This window comes from Paroedura picta, chromosome 12 (assembly GCF_049243985.1).
Source record: "Paroedura picta isolate Pp20150507F chromosome 12, Ppicta_v3.0, whole genome shotgun sequence".
Taxonomy (NCBI): Eukaryota; Metazoa; Chordata; class Lepidosauria; order Squamata; family Gekkonidae; genus Paroedura; species Paroedura picta.
In genome coordinates, this window is record NC_135380.1 from 33,870,191 (window position 1) to 33,888,258 (window position 18,068).

The 18,068-nt window shown below is 45.4% G+C and overlaps 1 protein-coding gene across 6 annotated transcripts in view; it reads left to right on the plus strand.

Moving 5' to 3' along the window:
• Positions 1–1,459: 1,459 nt before the first annotated feature.
• Positions 1,460–18,068, plus strand: part of LOC143822230 (uncharacterized) — a 48,895-nt gene continuing 32,286 nt past the window's right edge. The window contains exons 1-2 of one of the 6 annotated variants that reach the window (XM_077307164.1): positions 1,464–1,701; positions 10,845–10,936. Coding sequence is in view for 1 of the 6 variants with exons in the window: in XM_077307162.1 (XP_077163277.1) it covers positions 1,685–1,701 (17 nt within the window). In the remaining 5 variants the exon portion in view is untranslated. Of the gene's footprint in view, positions 1,702–10,844; positions 10,937–15,356; positions 15,378–18,068 lie in introns of those variants that run through there. The other 5 variants (XM_077307162.1, XM_077307166.1, XM_077307168.1 and 2 more) reach the window with 5 other exon arrangements.

The following is an 18,068-nucleotide window of genomic DNA, read 5'->3' on the forward strand; positions in this document are numbered from 1 at the left end:
TGATCATCTAAATAAAAACGGTAAGGCATCCTGGAAGGAGTTGGTGGAAGGGTTATGGGCCAATTGGGGATGCCAATCTTCAGGTGGGATCTGGAGATTCCCTGGAATTACAGCTCCAGACGAAAGATATCAGTTCTCCTAGAAAAAATGGATGCTTTGAAGGGAGAATTCTGTGGTAGAATCATAGAATCATAGAGTTGGAAGGGGCCATACAGGCCATCTAGTCCAACCCCCTGCTCAACGCAGGATCAGCCCAAAGCATCCTAAAGCATCCAAGAAAAGTGTGTATCCAGCCTTTGCTTGAAGGCTGCCAGTGCGGGGGAGCTTACCACCTCCTTAGGCAGCCTATTCCACTGCTAAACTACTCTGACTGTGGAAAAAGTACTGTAATTGGGGATGCCAATCCCCAGGTGGGATCTGGGGATCCCCTGGAATTGAAGCATGCATCCTTGTCCCAGTGTCCTTCTGGTTGTTCTAGGGGAGGTGTGGCCAAACTGTGGCTCTCCAGAAGTCTGTGGACTGCAGTTCCCATGAGCCCCTGCCAGCCCCTGCCAACTGCTGAGGAAAACTGGCCTCTAACCTGGAAAGCTCTCTCAGCCCCACATCCCTCACAGGATGTCTGTTATGAGGAAAGGAAGGCCTTTCCCCCCCTCCATCCACTCCCCCCCCCAAAACCAACCCAACTCCCAATTACATGTCCCACCACACCTTCCCCATACAAATTCACCTGCAGTGCAGCTAATGTATCCAGGCCCCAGACCCCTTTCTCCAACAAAATGCTGCCATGGCCTACAAGATGGGCACCTTGCCACCTGCACGCTGCCCTGCCCTGCTATCCCCCTCTCTGCAAAAGCCCTCCCCACCACCCCCTGCTTCCCAGCCCCTTCGAAGCCAGCAACCATTCCTTAATACGCTTTCTTCACACCCATGTCACCAGAACCACAACCCCATTTGCCACCAGACCACCACAACCTCCCTACATAAAACATCCCATCATCCCCATGCCCTTGCATGCAGGACAACTCTCCCCTTTTCTCTTCCCACCACCAAGTTCTAGCACCCGTTGGATTCCTGGATCCAACGGGCTTTACCCCTAGTTTATTTAATAAAGGTTATTTTTAAACAATAAGCCATACTCCCCTTTTATAGCTTTATCAATTTATTCTTGCTTCACACACCGTTTGCTGTGTTTGCCGGCTGCCAGAAGGTCTGTACTTCAGACATCCCATAGTCCAAAGAGTGGCTAATGCCTTCAGTCCCAGAGATGTTGTTTCACTGTCTGAGGCATGTCCAGTCGTGCTAAGAGCAGACACGTCCCTTCAATCCAGCCACCACAGAAGCACTTCTGAGAAAAAGGGAAAAGACTGCCCTCTGGCAGTGAATACCCGGTGCCACTGGATGCCACACCCTTCTTTTCATCTCATAAATTTAGACCATCCCCTTCCTTCCTTCTGTTCACTGCCTTTATCAAGATCAGGCTGGGCTTCCCTTTTGTTTTGCCATTTCTTTTCTGCATGAGATGCAGCCGGATGCATATCACATAGACATGGTCTCCATGCTGTCTAGGGAGTTCTGCTTTTTAAAATTTATTTGGCTTTTTTCTCCATCATAATTGCCTGGAGATGGGAATTGCAGTCTCTTGTGATTGATCTCTCTCCTTCCCTCGTCCGGTCTTTTCTCTGGCATGAAAACTCCTCACAAGTGAGTAGGAGCACTGTAACTGTTTCAATTAATTTTGCAACTCGCTATTGCTTTAATATTTGAAGGATGCTTTCGGTGTAAGTTGCCGTGAAGTTCTGCCTTGAGTTCTTGGTTCTCTTCCCTCCCAGCAGATACACAGACTCCGGGGTGCAAGTAGCTGAATTCTCTTTCTCTGCTGCTCCCCCCCGCTTTGTCTCTTTCTCTCAACTCATGGATGTACACCAGATTAGAGGTTTCAGGCAGGTAGCTTGCAATGTACTTGTAGTTCGTCAACTGCTGCAGAGTAACTCCTGCAACCATGGAGGGAAGTCCCCACAAAGAGCCACTCGAAGCTGGGGAGAGGTTTTTTTCAGAGGAACTGTCTTTTCATTGTTTAGCTGATGGCTTCCTAGTCCGTTGTCTGTTTCTAGGACAGAACAAAAATTGGAATCATACCAGGGTGGTGGTGAGTGGGGGGGGGGAGTTCAGGAGTGGTTTAAGGATTTGCGGGCCCCGTAGCACCAGATCCTAAGGATTCGTGGGGCCCTGGCTGAGTACACTTGTGAGGGGAGCAGCCAGACTGGGAGCAGAAGGACCCCCCAACACTGGGAAAGGGTGTCACTTTGAGTATCTTTAAAGAGGGGAAAGGGGGAAGAAAGAGGCTATGGCCCAGAGTCTGTGAGCCCTGTTAGTGTGGGGCCCATCGTACATGCAACACGAGCTACATGGATAAACCAGCACTGGGGAAGTTCTGGATATTTATCATTCTTCAGAAGTGGTTCCAATGAAACAAGAGGCTGCCAGTTTAGGAACTAGTTCCTCTGAGCAAGGAGTAGCTCAGAGAGCCAGTTTGGTGTAGTGGTTAGGAGTGCCGACTTCTAATCTGGCATGCCAGGTTCGATTCTGCGCTCCCCCACATGCATCCAGCTGGGTGACCTTGGGCTCGCCACGGCACTGATAAAACTGCTCTGAGCGGGCAGTGATATCAGGGCTCTCTCAGCCTCACCCACCCCACAGGGTGTCTGTTGTGGGGAGAGGAATGGGAAGGCGACTGTAAGCCGCTTTGAGCCTCCTTCGGGTAGGGAAAAGCGGCATATAAGAACCAACTCTTCTTCTTCTTCTTCTTTCCTCATCCGGCTCCATAAAATACCACTCATTATGCAATACGGAAATGTCTACCAAAAACAAAAGGATATTCTAGAAGTAAGCTCAAATGCAAGAAGCGATGTGGGGTGGGGGGAAATATGGCGGTACTTATTTATGCACACAACGCTTCGTTAATTTATCATCCGCCTGTGACAAATCGACAGCATTTGTCACATGAGGGCGGCACCGTAGCTGTGGTCTTCCTTGAAATGTTGCCAAGTCACTGCACCTGTTGAAATGTATCTGCAGCCATTGCTACATGACGGGTCACTGTGGTCAGGGCCCCTTTGGGGTTGAAAGGGAAGGGAGGAGAGTTTTGAAATGATCTCTTAAGACAAGTGTACATTCTAAGCATGATGTGAAAGTGCTTTTTTTTCTTGGCTTGGAAACAACCCGCTTGGCGCGTGACAAATATGTGTTTAGGGGATCTCTGGCACACTTTGGATTGGCTGCCTTTGTCCTTTGGAAAGCAAATGATAAATGGCAGAGTTCAAATGCCTGTTTGGCCCTGATATCAAAATAACCTTCACTGGGTCATTCTCTCTGCTCCCGGGCGTGCAAAATGGGAGTCATTCACAGAAAGGCTTGTAGAGATAAGGTAGATGCATAAATTGGTGGCAAATCAGAAAACTTTCAACTTCAGTGTGATTTGGAAAAAAAAAACAAAATGAGATGTTGCCATATGAAATCTCCTCTTCTCTGATTAGCCCACTCACAGGAGCAAAAAACTCACAGTACCTTGTTGGCAGTGGGGCTGCACTGGGCGATGTGCACTGATAAGTCTTAAAGCAAAGACAACAAATTCACAAACCTCTGCTATAAATTTAAAATTCATTCAACATACATTATTGGCTAATGCAGGCTGTAGGCCCCTTCCAGGAACATGGGTTCAAATGGGTAGTCCTGTTGGCCTGAAGCAGCAGAACGAAGTCTGAGTCAAGTGTTCAGTTCAGTTTATTTCAGTATAAAACCACAGCCTTTCTCAACTTTTTTCACTATTGAGAAACCCCTGAAACATTCTTCATGCTTTGAGACACCCCAGAGGTGGGGCAATCATGCAGAATATGGACCTGCTGAAACCCAGGGGTCATCAGGGTTCAATGGGCTACAGCAGTGGGGAGAAGTGGGGAAGCCTAACCCTACAAGGTCCGAGGAGCACTGGATACATGCCAGCTGTTGGGGCATAAAGCACATGGGTGCTGGATTCCTTTTCTGAATCCTGTGCATTTGTGAGAGCATGAATGTGAGAGCTGTGGCTCAGCCATAAATCACACACACTTTCTGGGATGCATGCCAGATTCACTCCCCTTCATTCCTAGTTAAAGAATTCTGGAAGCAGAGGCAGGGAGCCTGAGACCCTGGAAATCTGCCCCCAATCTGAAGGACCGATGGTCTGATTCAGGAAGGGCAACTTCTTTTAGGGAGCAGAGATAGTGGACAGAGGGTTCCAGGCATCCTCGGCTATCAAATGGGGGGAAAGACTCTTGACAACGTGGAGACCCTATGCCCATTAGAAGAGACCAGCCTTTCTCAAGTTTTTTTTACCACTGAGAAACCCCTGAAATTCTTCAGGCTTTGAGAAACCCCAGAAGTAGTGTGATATCATGCAGGATATGGTTGGGAAGCATCACCGTGTACATGGCCACCTGGGGCCCCTCCCCTTCCTACCGCTCCAGGCCCATCATTGGCCATTTGGGAAGGAGACACAGGTTGACATTGACCATATATGGTCATATCACAGCTAAATGCTTAACAAACTTAAATAATATATTAAACAATTAATTAACTCCCACCCATTTGGGAAACCCTTCCAAGCCCATTAAGAAAAAGATAAAGTACTGTTGAGTCTACAGCCCTGTAAAGTCACAGCAGCCAACGCCTAAAGGGTGGCTATCTATTCAGACTTGTACGGTGTTGCAGCAAAATATTCAAACATAAACAATGCTGTGGCATACAAACTTTCACAATGTTGCAGAAAACAAGGACCGGTGCAGCTCCTGTTTCGAATTCTTCTTCAGTGTGCATGAAACATTACTGGAGGGGTTGGAGCATTTTAGAACATATAGCCAGTTTCGATGTTAGCCCAGTGAATGTCATGAGTGCTAATATGTTCCTTGAGACAAGGAGTTACTTTAGATCGCTTGGCTTTGTTAGTCTGCTGCATGTCTGATGGGTAGCTTGATTTTTGATAAAATGTTATCATGGCTCTGTGGCGTATCCAATACTGAGACACGTTCACTGTAATCTTTTATTGAACAGTAATTTTTCATGTTAATTACTCTGCCAGAAGTTAGGAGGGGCAGTAAATGGAGGGGGGATGGCCTTGTGATTCAGTGATACAGCATTTTCCTTGCATGCAGACATTCCTGGGTTTTGCCCCAGTTAAAGGATCTCTGGTCCCTGATGCTGGCCTATAGCTCTCTCCACCATTCTGGGATGCGTTTCTCATATAGATAACAGAAGCCTGACGGAAGAGCTCCATCTTGCAGGCCCTGCAGAATTTAGGAAGTTCCATCAGCGAGGGCTCCTCGAGGAGCTCATTCTACCAGGCAGGAGCCAGGATCGAGAAGGCTCTGACTCTGGTTGAGCCCAAGCATATTTCTTTAAGGCCAGGAATCCTTAGTCAGTTGTTATTATTTGATCAAAGTGTTTGATCGAAAAACAGATCATGCCTGAGTCCGGGCTGAATCCTGAGTTTGCAATATGAGGCTCCCTTCTGTGCAGAATGCCCTCATCCTCAGTGTGAGTTAAGAAAAATGGTAGGGGGATCCACAGAGTTCTTAGGACAGGAAACTGCACAAAGACAAACAAAAAAGGAAGGAAGCGGCAGAGATGAAATGATGCTTGACTATCTCTTGGATTGCATACTGTGTAGGCAGCAGTTGTTGCAGAAGTCTCCGGGGTAAGTCCCAGCATTCCATTCTCTGTGGCTGGATGAGGGAATTAAGCTGTGATGTTGAATGTCAGTGAGTCCATTCTGCTAGATGGTTTCAGAGAAGAGCTTTCGCCTTCTGAAAGCTCAGCCAGCAGTTGCATGAGTGGAATGGTGTAGAAAAGGGGAAAGAGAGAAGCATGAGGCTGCCTTGCAGATTTCTTTCAGAGAAGCTTTAGGGGCTGATGTTGCATTTCTTTTGAGCCTGAACAGGATAGGCATGTGCTGGAGCAAAGCTAGAATAATGTCTGCCTTGATTTACCTTACTTGGACACCAGATGGCTGTTCTTGAGAACTTTGCTGTGCACTTGACATTGTCCTGTAGGGCAGGGGTAGTCAACCTATGGTCCTCCAGATGTCCATGGACTACAATTCCCATGAGCCCCTGCCAGCGTTTGAAAATGTATGGAATTGTAGTCCGTAGACATCTGGAGGACCACAGGTTGACTACCCCTGCTGTAGGGCCTTTCAGATATGGAACATGTGCTGGTCCTTCTCCCTGGGATGGAGACTGAAAGTCATCAGCTGTCAAAGACTCTGCAGAGCTCCTTCATCAGTGACAGGGCATTGTGTTCAGAAAGGTACCTGGCTAAAGAGATGTCCAGGACTACATTGAGAGACTATCTCCAAGGGTTCTGTCCAAGGATCTGTGATTTGAATAACTTTGTGTTCATTCTGGACCCGAATTTTGAGGACAGCTCTGATTCCATTATGCCAGATTTGGGGGGGGGGGTGTTGCAAGGGATTCCAGAATTTCAAGCCCCCAATCCCTTCCCCTTGAGACAGCAGGAGGGAGGAGAGGGAGAAAGAAGGAGAAGAATCTGGTCCTGTCAAACAGTTGTTTGGCATCATCTCCTTTTCTGCTGAATTTTAAAGGGTCACTATGTTCTGTGGGAACCTCTGGCTTCCAACATGAGCTCAGCTACACTATTATTTGACTGTTCTGCTTTAAAATGCTCTGCCATAGATGAACTGATTATAGACTAGACAACCAGCTGCTTCTCAGTATTCCTCATCTATAAAATCAATTTGTTTCTCTTGTTGGAATGTATGTATGTATGCATGCATGCATGCATTTATGTATGTATGTATATGTCAGTGTATGTGTGTGAAGTTTTTAGTCGTTCCTTTTCTTTTTTAGTCTTTCCTTTTTTAGTCATTCCTTATTTAATCGTTCTTTTTTTAGTCATTCCTTTAGTCATTCCTTTAATACCAGACCTCTGAGAAGGGGATTGAGGTGAAATTATTGCAATGTCTGTCAATATCTGCCTTCATGATACTGTAAGGTGTCACGAAGGCCACTCAGTTGTACTACAGTGTGAGTTCATAATAGCCTATTGCTTCTGGCTCTGAGTGAAGAAGAAAGAAAAAGGTTTTAATTTCTTTAAAAAATTATATGCTTACTAGGGGCCAAGCCCATTGCATTCAGGAATACAACGGGCGGTAGATAAGGAGAGTGGAGTGGAAGAACTCTGCGGATGGCCTCCCACACACACACACACCAGGACCTGGAAAGGCTGCAGGCAGCTGTTATGGAACTTACTGGCAGGGGCAGCTGTCATGCGGCAGGGATCTGCAGCCTCTAAACCTCAGAGGGAAGTGGAAGGAGGAGGGATGATCAGAGGTGGGGGGGCAGAAGATGATTGGCTGGCTGCTGGAAAGACAGACAAGCCAGTTGGAGGAGGAGGCACTCAGGGGTGGGACAGCCGCCCTGATTGGGTGTTAAGCACTGAGTGGCACTTAAGAAATGAGACACGCTCCTCCTCCAAGGCCTTACCAGAAATATTAAGTGGAACATATTTGGGGATGGAGGGGCCCCAGCCATTTAAACTATTGCTTCCCGAGGCTCCTCTCACTTCCAGGGGGTGCGGCCAGCTGACATCACTTCCTGGTACCTCAAAGCCTGAACAATATTTCAGCAGTAACTGTATGGTCAAAAGGTCAAGTCAGATTTTATTGCATGTAGCCATAGGCCAGTACAATATAAAAGGAAAATATTAAAAGAATTAAAACATTTCAAATCAGTAATTAAAAAGTAAATAAGAGAATATGTAATCTCAGATAATAATTACTTAACATCATAAGAACATTTCCAGATTACATATGTCCATCTAACCTATAGCTATTCTAGGCATTTGTTCTCTGCAGGACCACTTTGGCCCTTATTTTCTTTGCCACAAGGGCAAATAATGACATTTTGTTAGAAACAAATGAATTAGTATCTGCTAACAAGTACACAATTTTTTCCTGGTCAGATTTATCATTTAGCCCATCTAGTAGGCCAGCAAGAAATTTGGCCCTAGGATAGTAGTAGTGAGGGTATACCTTTCTTCCATCATGACACGTGCCTCAGCCAATGAGCGTGCAGTATTTTCTGACCAATGATAGCGCAGAGGAGGCGGGTCTAAGGTGGGTGTAAGGCCCTGTCCACATGGTCAGGTTGGCCCCTCCCCCTGAAATGGGAGGGGTTGGAATTATGTCTCGTTGTAGCTTGAGTTATGGTTTAATTAAAATAAGCAGATTAATTTTGGATCTTTGATACTGAAAAACCACCCCTGCGGGGCGGGAAAGTGTAAGGATTTTACAAGCAGAGTCTCCTAGCACAAAGACATGGGAGAAAAGCCGATCAGAATGCCCCGTGGCTGGTTCTTAAGCATTAGCTGTATTTTTTATCCTTGTTAATTTCAAAGTATCATAGCCTGCTTAAAAAATAGGCAGATTCATTTTGGATCTTTGATGCTAAAAACCAACTCTGCAGGGCGGGCTCTTGTAAGGGTTTACAAGAAGAGTCTCCCCTGCAGAAGCACATAGGGTGAAAAAGCAATCATGATATCCCATAGTTGGAACTTGGACATTGCTCAAAGTTTTTATCCTTGTTAATTTCAAAAGTATCATAGCCTGCATAAAATAAGCAGATTAATTTTGGATCTTTGATGCTAAAAAAACAAGGAGCACCTTGTTAAGGAGCACCTTAAAGACTAGCAAAAGTTGTGGCAGGGTATGGGCTTTCATAAATTAGTGCTTATTTCTTCAGGTTCCAGATATCTAAAGAAGTGAGTGGTGATGCATGAGGGCTCTTATCGGACTCTTGCTCTTTTCTACTGCTATTGACAAAGGGGGTTTAAAAAGAAAAGTTGAAACTGCACAGCCCTATGTGATTGCCACCTGTGCATGTGACGCTACCATGCCCTTCCCTTTTCCTTGCATCTGCACAGAAAGTGTGTTGTTTAGAGTCATATGCCATGGACTTAATTAAGAGGCCTACACAAAGTGAGAGAAGAGATGTAGGCCTGGGAATGGACAATGCTAATACAGAAGAAGGTCATGGCCAGGCTTTACCAGAAAGCCATATTTGGTCCAGAACTGCACACGGCACTCCAGTGTCAATCTGATCAATGCAGTGTATAGTAGGACTGGGACATCTTACTATTGCAACGTGATGCCTCTGTTGATCCAGCCCAAGACTGCACTCACCAGTAAAACTGTATATGAAAGGAGATTTGAACAGCTCAAAGAACAAGAGAAAACAAAACTAAATTTAAAAAGCCTTTAAGACCAACATAGGGCATGAGGTTTCATGTGCAGGCACACTTCCTCTAAGACCAACGCTTGAAATCTATTTTAAGAGGAAACAAAAAGAGACACCAACAGTTCATGTAGCATTCCCCCATCTCTGTTAGGATTGCCCCACTAATGTTGTCTTCCATTCCTTATCCTAAGATGGGCAAAACAAAGTCTGAGTCCAGTGGCACATTTAAGACCACCAAAGTTTTATTCAAGGTTTGAGCTTTCATGTCCATGCACACTTTGACCATTTCCATATTAGGAGACATACCTTCTTGTAGCTTCTCTTTGGATTTCCTTTGGATGCAGCAAGTCGATTCTAGCATTTCTGTATTTGGGCTTTCCTCCCCTTATTTCTCAGGCTGAAATTCGCAATGTTCTTTCTGCACTGAGTCCAACGGAGGCAGCCTCCCATCATGCTTGGCTCCCTTCCCCTTTTCAAAACATGTTTTGGTTTTTTTTTTTTTTTTGCAAAATGATGCCTGCTTGCACATTTGTTTTTGTTGTGCTCCTTAATCCCACCATTCTGCGCCCTTGATTGCCTTCCCTCTTCCCCCCAAAATGTCCTGAATATAATTTTTTTTAAACCCTGAGTTATAGCATTACAATGTTATAGCATTATAACACTGATGTGAAAAACTTGGAAACAGCGGTGTGACATGATCACCACTTTTAAAGGCAGATTTTTGGGAATGGCAGAAGGAAAGGGGAGGGAGGGGGGAAAAGGATGGCAATGAGGAAAGTGGTGTTCCCAAACTACTCAAAATGGTGGGGGCGGGGGGAAACTCAATTGCATGCACTTCTGCATTGGGCAGCCCTGAATTAGACTTTGTTAGACCCTGCTTGAGAAGATGAAATCCGGTTTTCTGGGGATTCCTCTGTTGCAGGGCAAGTGAGGGGGTTACTCTGGGACGGCGTCCGAAGAAGCAAATTTTGGTGCAGAAACAGACAAAAAATTGACCCTTTAAAAACGCAATTCTGAACGGTACCACTAATGTGGAAACAGTCTGAGTCAGATTCAATGAACTGAAAATTACCAGCTCATACATGGAGGTAGAGGGTGAGCAATAAATTAGCATAGAGCACAATGCAGATGTTAACAGGTTCATGGACCAAACAGGAATAACAAGCTTAAGGTATAAGGCTACTATTGGTTTGGGTTTAATTCTGAGGATAAACATAGAAAAAGAAATAAGATTGACAGTTTCACATGACTTGTGAGGAAAGACGCCCAGGCACTCAAGAGCAATTTCCTTCCTCTTTGGAATGCTGGCAAACACTCTGTAGAGAGCAGTCGTGGATTCAGCGAGGTCTCTCTTTGGTAGGAGTACGAGAAACCCCAGCTCTGGGGTTCAAGGACTTCCTGGACAACTCAGCTTTTCCACCATGCTGTCAATCACATTTTCTATGCAACTCGGGTTGCATTTTTGAACTACCTGAATGTTTCCTGCCTGGAGCAGAACATTTGATGTCTAGTTCTACCTTCTTTCTTAAAAGCCCCCCTGTTGATCAATTTCTCCAGCATGCTTCTGACATGACCATCCTTTCAAAAGCCGGATCCTTCGTCAAAGAAGACTGGAAGATTCCTTTTCCGATCTACTCTTTTAAAAGAAGGTGAGAGGGACAGATGGGCAGAGGGAGGGGTGTAGTCCAGTACAGGAAGGGGGATTGCTCCAAGTTGAGCACCACGAGGAGGGGACATCAGTGGCAGAAATGGGATTTTAGCAGGATCAACACTCCTCCCTGCTTCTCCTCATGAATGGCCCATTTGGCACCTCAGGACTTCTCCTGAAACAGGAAGAAACAGGAACCCTTTGGGGTCCTTTTGGGACTTTCTCCATCTCTTCCAATGCTGATGGAACGGTCAGAAAGAAAGAGAAAGGTGGAGGGCAGTGAGAGAGGTCAGGGAGGCAGAAAGTTTCCTGTGTCTGCTTGGTCAGACCCTGAGGGGAGAGCACAGAAATGCTCCAACACAGATCTTGTTAGGAAAACATTGCAAAGAGACTGCTTGGGAAGTGGTTTGTTTTCCATTATTCTGGATGCTTACCTGGCATTTTTCTTCAGCGAATATTCCCTTGCAGAAATTATGGGGGGGGGGGGATAGAAATGATACTATGACTGTCATTGTTAGAATGTATGGTAGGAAACGCCCTAGGGATGCCAGCCTGAAGGTGAGGATCCCTTGGATTGACAGTTCATCTCCAGACTACTGAGCTGGGTTTCCAGATCCTTCCTGGCAGCTAGTGGGGACTGGGGGAACTTACCAGGAGTGGGAGAGAGGCCCAGGCAAAGTTGCTAGTAATGTGGCTATATCGTTTCTGGCATGCACTGGAAGCGAAGTCTACACGCTGTGATGTGAGGCTGTAGAGGCGCAAAACCTCTATGGTAAAAATAGCTTCCACCATAGACATTTTGCCCTGATACTAGAGCGTCACCATGAAATTGCCAACATGATGTCATCACTTCTGGTGCATGCTAGAGTTGTCACCAGGACCTCCCTCCCTCTCCTGGGGGGCTTAGAAACATCCTGCTTGCAGAAACATCCTGACACCAGTGTTCAGAGGTTGATCTGCCTCTAAATATGGCAGTTCCCTTTTGTCATCATTGCTGGTGATGGACCTCTCCAATCCCCTTCCAAAGCCATTGGTGTTCATGGCCAGAAGGACATCCCCCCGCCAAGGAGTTCCATATCAGAAGCAACACTGGGTAAGCTCAAGAACTACAAGAAAAGGAGGGGAAATTCTCTTTAAGACTCCATGGGTGATGTCAGAGGGGCCTTGAGTTCCCCATTCCAATTTAATTCAGATGTATCAAAGATTCTCTGTAAAGATTTCTTTGGTGAAGGCATTTGAGCTGAGCTGAAGGTGCCATGCTGTGCTCATTTTCCTAAATACTTTTCAGTGCCAGAACTCATCACTGGCAGACATGAGTCAACAAAGAACATCCTCATCCCAGTCCCCGGGCCAGAGACACAAAGAAAGCTAGGAGGCATTCAGTTCCACCCAAATCCTGGCACTCAGACCACACCCAAAGGTGCTCCTGCACCATGCTGACTCCCTTTCTCTGGAGGCTGCTTCACACAACCACATATCCAAAAAATCCCAGCAGAATCCTTTCCTTACTTGATTGCATGCCCTCTCAGACACACATACAGCAAACCCATGCCACCCCCAATTGGGATGCATATATACCTTTTTCATCAAATTATGCAAATGGAGAAGAAATTTCCACCACCCCAGGTGAATGATGTTATTTTTGATTGTATGGCTTTGTTCGTTTCCCTGTAATTAATTTTGTGATTCAGTTGAAAACACGAACAAGACTACCTTGGTAAAGTGGTTAGGAGTGGCAGACTCTAATCTGGAGAACTGGAGGGCTTTACGCACCGGGATCTTTGTAGCAAATTGGTCACTGAATGAAAAATCGCCATTTAAAATAGTGGAATTCGTCGTTATGCATACCTGCCTTTGTAGTGGAATCCAGTTGCGTTTTGTAGCGTTTCCCACAGGCTTCCGGTCTCGGCAGAAATCGCTAGAAAGGAAGCGCTATTGCCAAGCTCGTCCCGCCCCTGGCCGTCAAGCAGCCAATGGGCAGCCATTAGCATGCTCCCAAACAGCCCCTTTCCCTTTAAGAAAGGTTTTTTTTAAAAAAAAAACCAGACCCATTGCAACGAATCTGTGTAGATTCGTTGCAACGGAGAGACCCATCCAGCTGCCTAGTGTGTTTGAGCTGTCGTTTGATCGTTGCCACGCTCCCTCCGAGTGGAAAAAAAAAATCCCCCCCCCCCTCTCACGGGCCCGATTTTCGGCTGAATGAATGTGTAAAAAATAAAGGGAAAATACATCAGCAAACGGGCTTTTCTGTGGTTTGTGCTTAGTGACTAAAGGGGAGGGACTGAAGCCAGGGAAGCCTCTAAACAGAAAGAGGCTCGCTGGTGCGTTTATCCCCGCTCGCTCGGAGAAAAAAAAAATGGCGATCGCTTCGCCGGAAGATCAGAGAAGAGAGCCAGGGGGAGGGACTTTGTAGAAACCGCAACAATGTTAACGCACAGGTCTTTTTCGCTAGTGTTGCAGATTGGTTGCAGGAATGTATCGCTTTCCGGAGGGTGAATCCACTTTTGGGGATTTCCCTGAAAGCGCTACAAGGAAGCGCTTTTTGCAGATTGGTCTCAGGTGTGTGGCAGATTGTCGACGACGTTGTGCAAAACAGCAAATCAGTAGCCTTTTCAATTGGCAACCATTGTGCTATTTTGAAGGCATGCAAAAAGTCCCTGGGTTTGATCCCCCACATGCAGCCAACTGGGTGACCTTAAGGCAGACACAGTTCTTAGGCTATAAGGCTTGGACTAGTACTATAGTTCTAGAGCATTATGATACTACTAGAAATATAGCCCATTGCAGTTGGAAATGCAATGGGCGCTAGCAGTGAGAGTGGGTATGGGGGGGGGGACTCTCCACACCCATGCCCTCATTTGCCACCACGCCACCACGCCACCACAACCTCCCACACAACACACACATTCAACCCCATGCCCTTACAGACTGGACAACTCCTCCCCTTCCTCTTCCCACTGCCAAGCTCTAGCGCCCGTTGTATTCTTGGATACAACGGGCTTTGTCCCTAGTAGTGTTATAATACTATACTTGATGCAGTGTTACAGCACTATAGAAAATTGTCATTTCCTGCTTCAAGAATGACTCCAGGTGGTCACAGGGGTGCCATGAACAAAATGGGTGCCATGAAGGGCAGTCTGGGGCAGGGGAAACATAGTTACTCTTTGTATATTATATAATAAATATTATATAATACATTTAACTGCATTGAAGATCTAATGATAAGACCACTGGCAGAGATGCTGGAACGCCACAAACAATCACCCTGATCAAGACTGGGCTAGGTGGACCTATGGTTTGACTCAGAGTAAGACTGTTTGTCTTTAGCTGCTTCCTGCTGAGTCAGTGGCCCGTCTAGTTCAGTGCTGGTGAAGGCAGCTCCCCAAGATCTCAGAATAGTCTTCCCCAATACCTGTTAAGCTTCTGATGGATTCTGTGGCTTGAAAAAGCTCTATTGGCAGCTGCTCTACTCCTGGTGATTTGTTTTTCCCAGTTGCTTTGAGTGCTGTTTTCCTTTCATCTTTCTAAAATGGCATGTTAGAAAGTGAATCGTGTTAAAACATTCTTTGTTGAATGAAACTGGCATCCTTCCGTCTCTTCTGTATATTTCTTCAAGGTACTGTTCCCACTTTTATTTTGTACTGGTCAATTAGTGTAGTGCCCTGTTGGTATTTCAGTGTGCCTTACCATGCTTTAAATTTCTCCTTGAGTTTTGAGGTCTTGTGGAACCCATCTCTTGTTCTCCCTTTTTTGTCGTTCTCGTCTTGTGTCTTTACACTTGTGATTATTATAATATTTCTCTTTGTCCTTATGTGACTGTTTCTGGAATGCTGTATTTTGACTTGTGATTCTTTCTTTTCCTTTTTCCTTTCCCCTATATAATGCTCCTTGGCTTTAAGCCTTACTCCATTATATCTAATCATGGGATGGGGGATCACAAAAGTTCATTTGTTTAAATTTTATGTTGAGTTGCCAAGAAACAGGATATCAGTGACCTGGTAGTAGATTGGTCCATATCCCATCATTGAAAATATAGATCTTGATTTACATTTACAAACTCATTTTTCTACAGCAGCAGGTTAATCCATCTCTCTCTTTCCAGTATTTGAAAGCTAGGTGAGCCAGAGTACTCTGTTACAAAAACTGCTCCATTCTGAAAAAGGGATTCCCAGATAGCGATCTTTCATTTCTAGGGTCATAATAGCATTTAATCTGACAGCCCAAAAAATCTTGATATCGGTTATAGTAATAGATTTTAAATACGTTGGTCATGCAGCAGGTGGTTCATGTCAAAGAACATGCCTGTCTTGTTCTTCTAAAATCCAATAGTAATAGTTCTTTTTTGACCTTTTAATATACTTTTTTGAGTTCTGATTCTATTCCTATCTTCTTTTATTTTTGCTCCTCACCACAGCTCCACAACTGGAACGAACACAAATGAGGTATGCTAATTTATCCTGGAAAGTTTACAGGTTCATAGTTTGCATAAACTTTGCCAGGAGACCACGGACCTCTTATGCATTAACTTCCTTCTCTGAATCATGTTTATATTAGCACCCATTTCCCCATATTTTGCTGGATTATGATTCAGTACCTGTAATCCTTTGAAATAACAAGCCCACTGTTGGAGAAACGTCCCTTCTTGTGTAAGGTGTTTCAAACAAAACTGCATTCATCAGACAGATTTAAGTTGGTCCATGCAGTCCCAGATGTCTTATTAACACTTTAGCAACCTTCCTCACATCAGATGTTGTAATTCCATCATAACTCTTTGCAGCTTTGCTTATACCAAGTGAACCCGGCACATTGTTCATTCTTAGTACTGCTTAAATCTGAGGGGCCTTTCCCAATGGAAAATTTTCTTGCTGTCAATTGTAATTACCAATTTAGTGTGGCACTGCTTCCCATGGTTGTTTGCTCTATATTTTCTATGCCTCATTCCCCTCGTGGCACCCATTCCCTCCCTGTGACCACCAGGAGTCATTCCTGAAATAGGAATTAACAATTTTCTATACTGCTATAACACTGTAGCAATTCTAGTGCTATAGGACTATAGCAATTGGTTAATTGCTGGTTGTTGCTTTTTTCAAGAAATGACTAAAAGACCTTCAACTGAGACTCCAGCATGAAACTTCAGTAGAAGAAGAAGAAGAAGAAGAGTTGGTTCTTATATGCCGCTTTTCCCTACCCGAAGGAGGCTCAAAGCGGCTTACAGTCGCCTTCCCATTCCTCTCCCCACAACAGACACCCTGTGGGGTAGGTGAGGCTGAGAGAGCCCTGATATCACTGCCCGGTCAGAACAGTTTTATCAGTGCCGTGGCGAGCCCAAGGTCACCCAGCTGGTTGCATGTGGGGGAGCGCAGAATCGAACCCGGCATGCCAGATTAGAAGTCCGCACTCCTAACCACTACACCAAACTGGCTCTCTTAAGTAGGCTTAATTGAGTTAAGGGGCATAATGCCATACACTCCGGAGTGTTTATTTCTTCCAGGTGGGCTGATCTTGGCTTTCTGGAGATCAGGTATAATTCTGGGAGATCTCCAGGTGCTACCTGAAGGCTGGCAGGGGGTCATGGGAATGGTAGTCCATAGCCATCTGGAGTTCCACAGTTTGGCCACCCTTGCCCAAGGAGAATGACTTTGTGGAGACTGAAGAAGCCACCCACTCAAGCTACCCTCGCTGGGACTGGAGCTGCAGCTTGCCATGGTGCCCTTGCCGCTGATCCCAGTTCTGGCAGTTTGAGAATGCCTCGTCCACCTTCCAGGTACATCTATGTAAAAGGAGAGCACCTGCAGTTGTTACTGGCTATAGCGGCACCCAAGCAATGTGCAGTCTTTCTGTTCTTATTTTATTAAGCCACCATCACTGACCAAACAGCTGCTTCGAAGTTTCTTCATCAGTGTTTAGATGGAGAAACAAAGTGACACAGAAACAATTCTTCATGCTTCATGCCTCTTTGGAAAAGAACCAGGCAAACTGCTGAAGCAAGAGGCATGGACATGAAGAACTGATTTCTGCCTTTACCAAATAAACACGGACAAAGAAACTTCAAAATAGCTGTGTTCTCAGTGATTGTGGCTTAATTAAATAAGAACAAACTGAAAGGCTACACACTGCTTTGGCTATCCTCCATTAAGTTCCTTTTGCCTACACCAGTGGTTCTCAACCTCCCCTTTACCCTGGCCAGATTAGAAGTCCGCACTCCTAACCACTACACCAAGCTATACCAAACTCCATTTGTTATGGAGGTAACTAACAATGTATTACTGAATTCACTCACAGGGGTTTTCCTTGTTTTTTGACACCTGGAAATTGGCAACCCAAAGTTTCACCTACAAATCTACCTTCTCTTTTTGGACTATTAAGGTGGGCTAAGTGTGCTGAGGGGGCAGGGCAGGGGGGAGCGGAAACTATGAGCAGGAAGCCAAGGTGGGTCTCAATGCTTCACTTGCCAACAGCTTAGAGAAAGACCGGGCTGTGGGCTGTTAACAGGAAGGAAATGGGCTGAAAAAGACAAAAGGATTGGCTGCTAGTTTTATGCAGACTAGAAGCAAGATAATTGCCAGCCAAGCACTGTGGGAGGGGGGAAACTCTAAGGGGGGGGGGAGGAAAAGAAGATAGCTGTGGTGAATACAAACTTCAGAAATCAATTTGCTCCACAGCATTTGCTTAATGTGCTCTGTTTTGATGTGAGTGTAGTTAAGAGCCATGGACTCTGGTTTGATCTTCCACTCCTCCACATCCAGCCAGCTGGGTGATCTTGGGGGAGTCACAGTTCTCTTAGAGCTATTCTCACAGCAGTTCTCTCAGAGTTCTCTTAGCCCCAGTTCTCTCATAGGATGTCTGTTGTGGAGAAAGGAAGGGAAAGGAGTTTGTTAGCCACTTTGGGATTGTTTGGGGTAGTGAAAAGTGGGGTATAAAAGAAAAACTCCTCTTCCTTTTTGCTTGTTGTTTCTGAGCTATTTTTATATATACAGCTGGATGCCAAAATCGGTCCCTGGCAAACAAGGATGTGTGAGCTCATTCCCAAGTAAGGACCTAAAGAAAGAAGAAATGCTTCAGAACAAGATTCTTACAACTCAGAAGTGTTTCCTTTCTTTTCCCCCATCCTCAAATGTTTCAGAAACAGATGT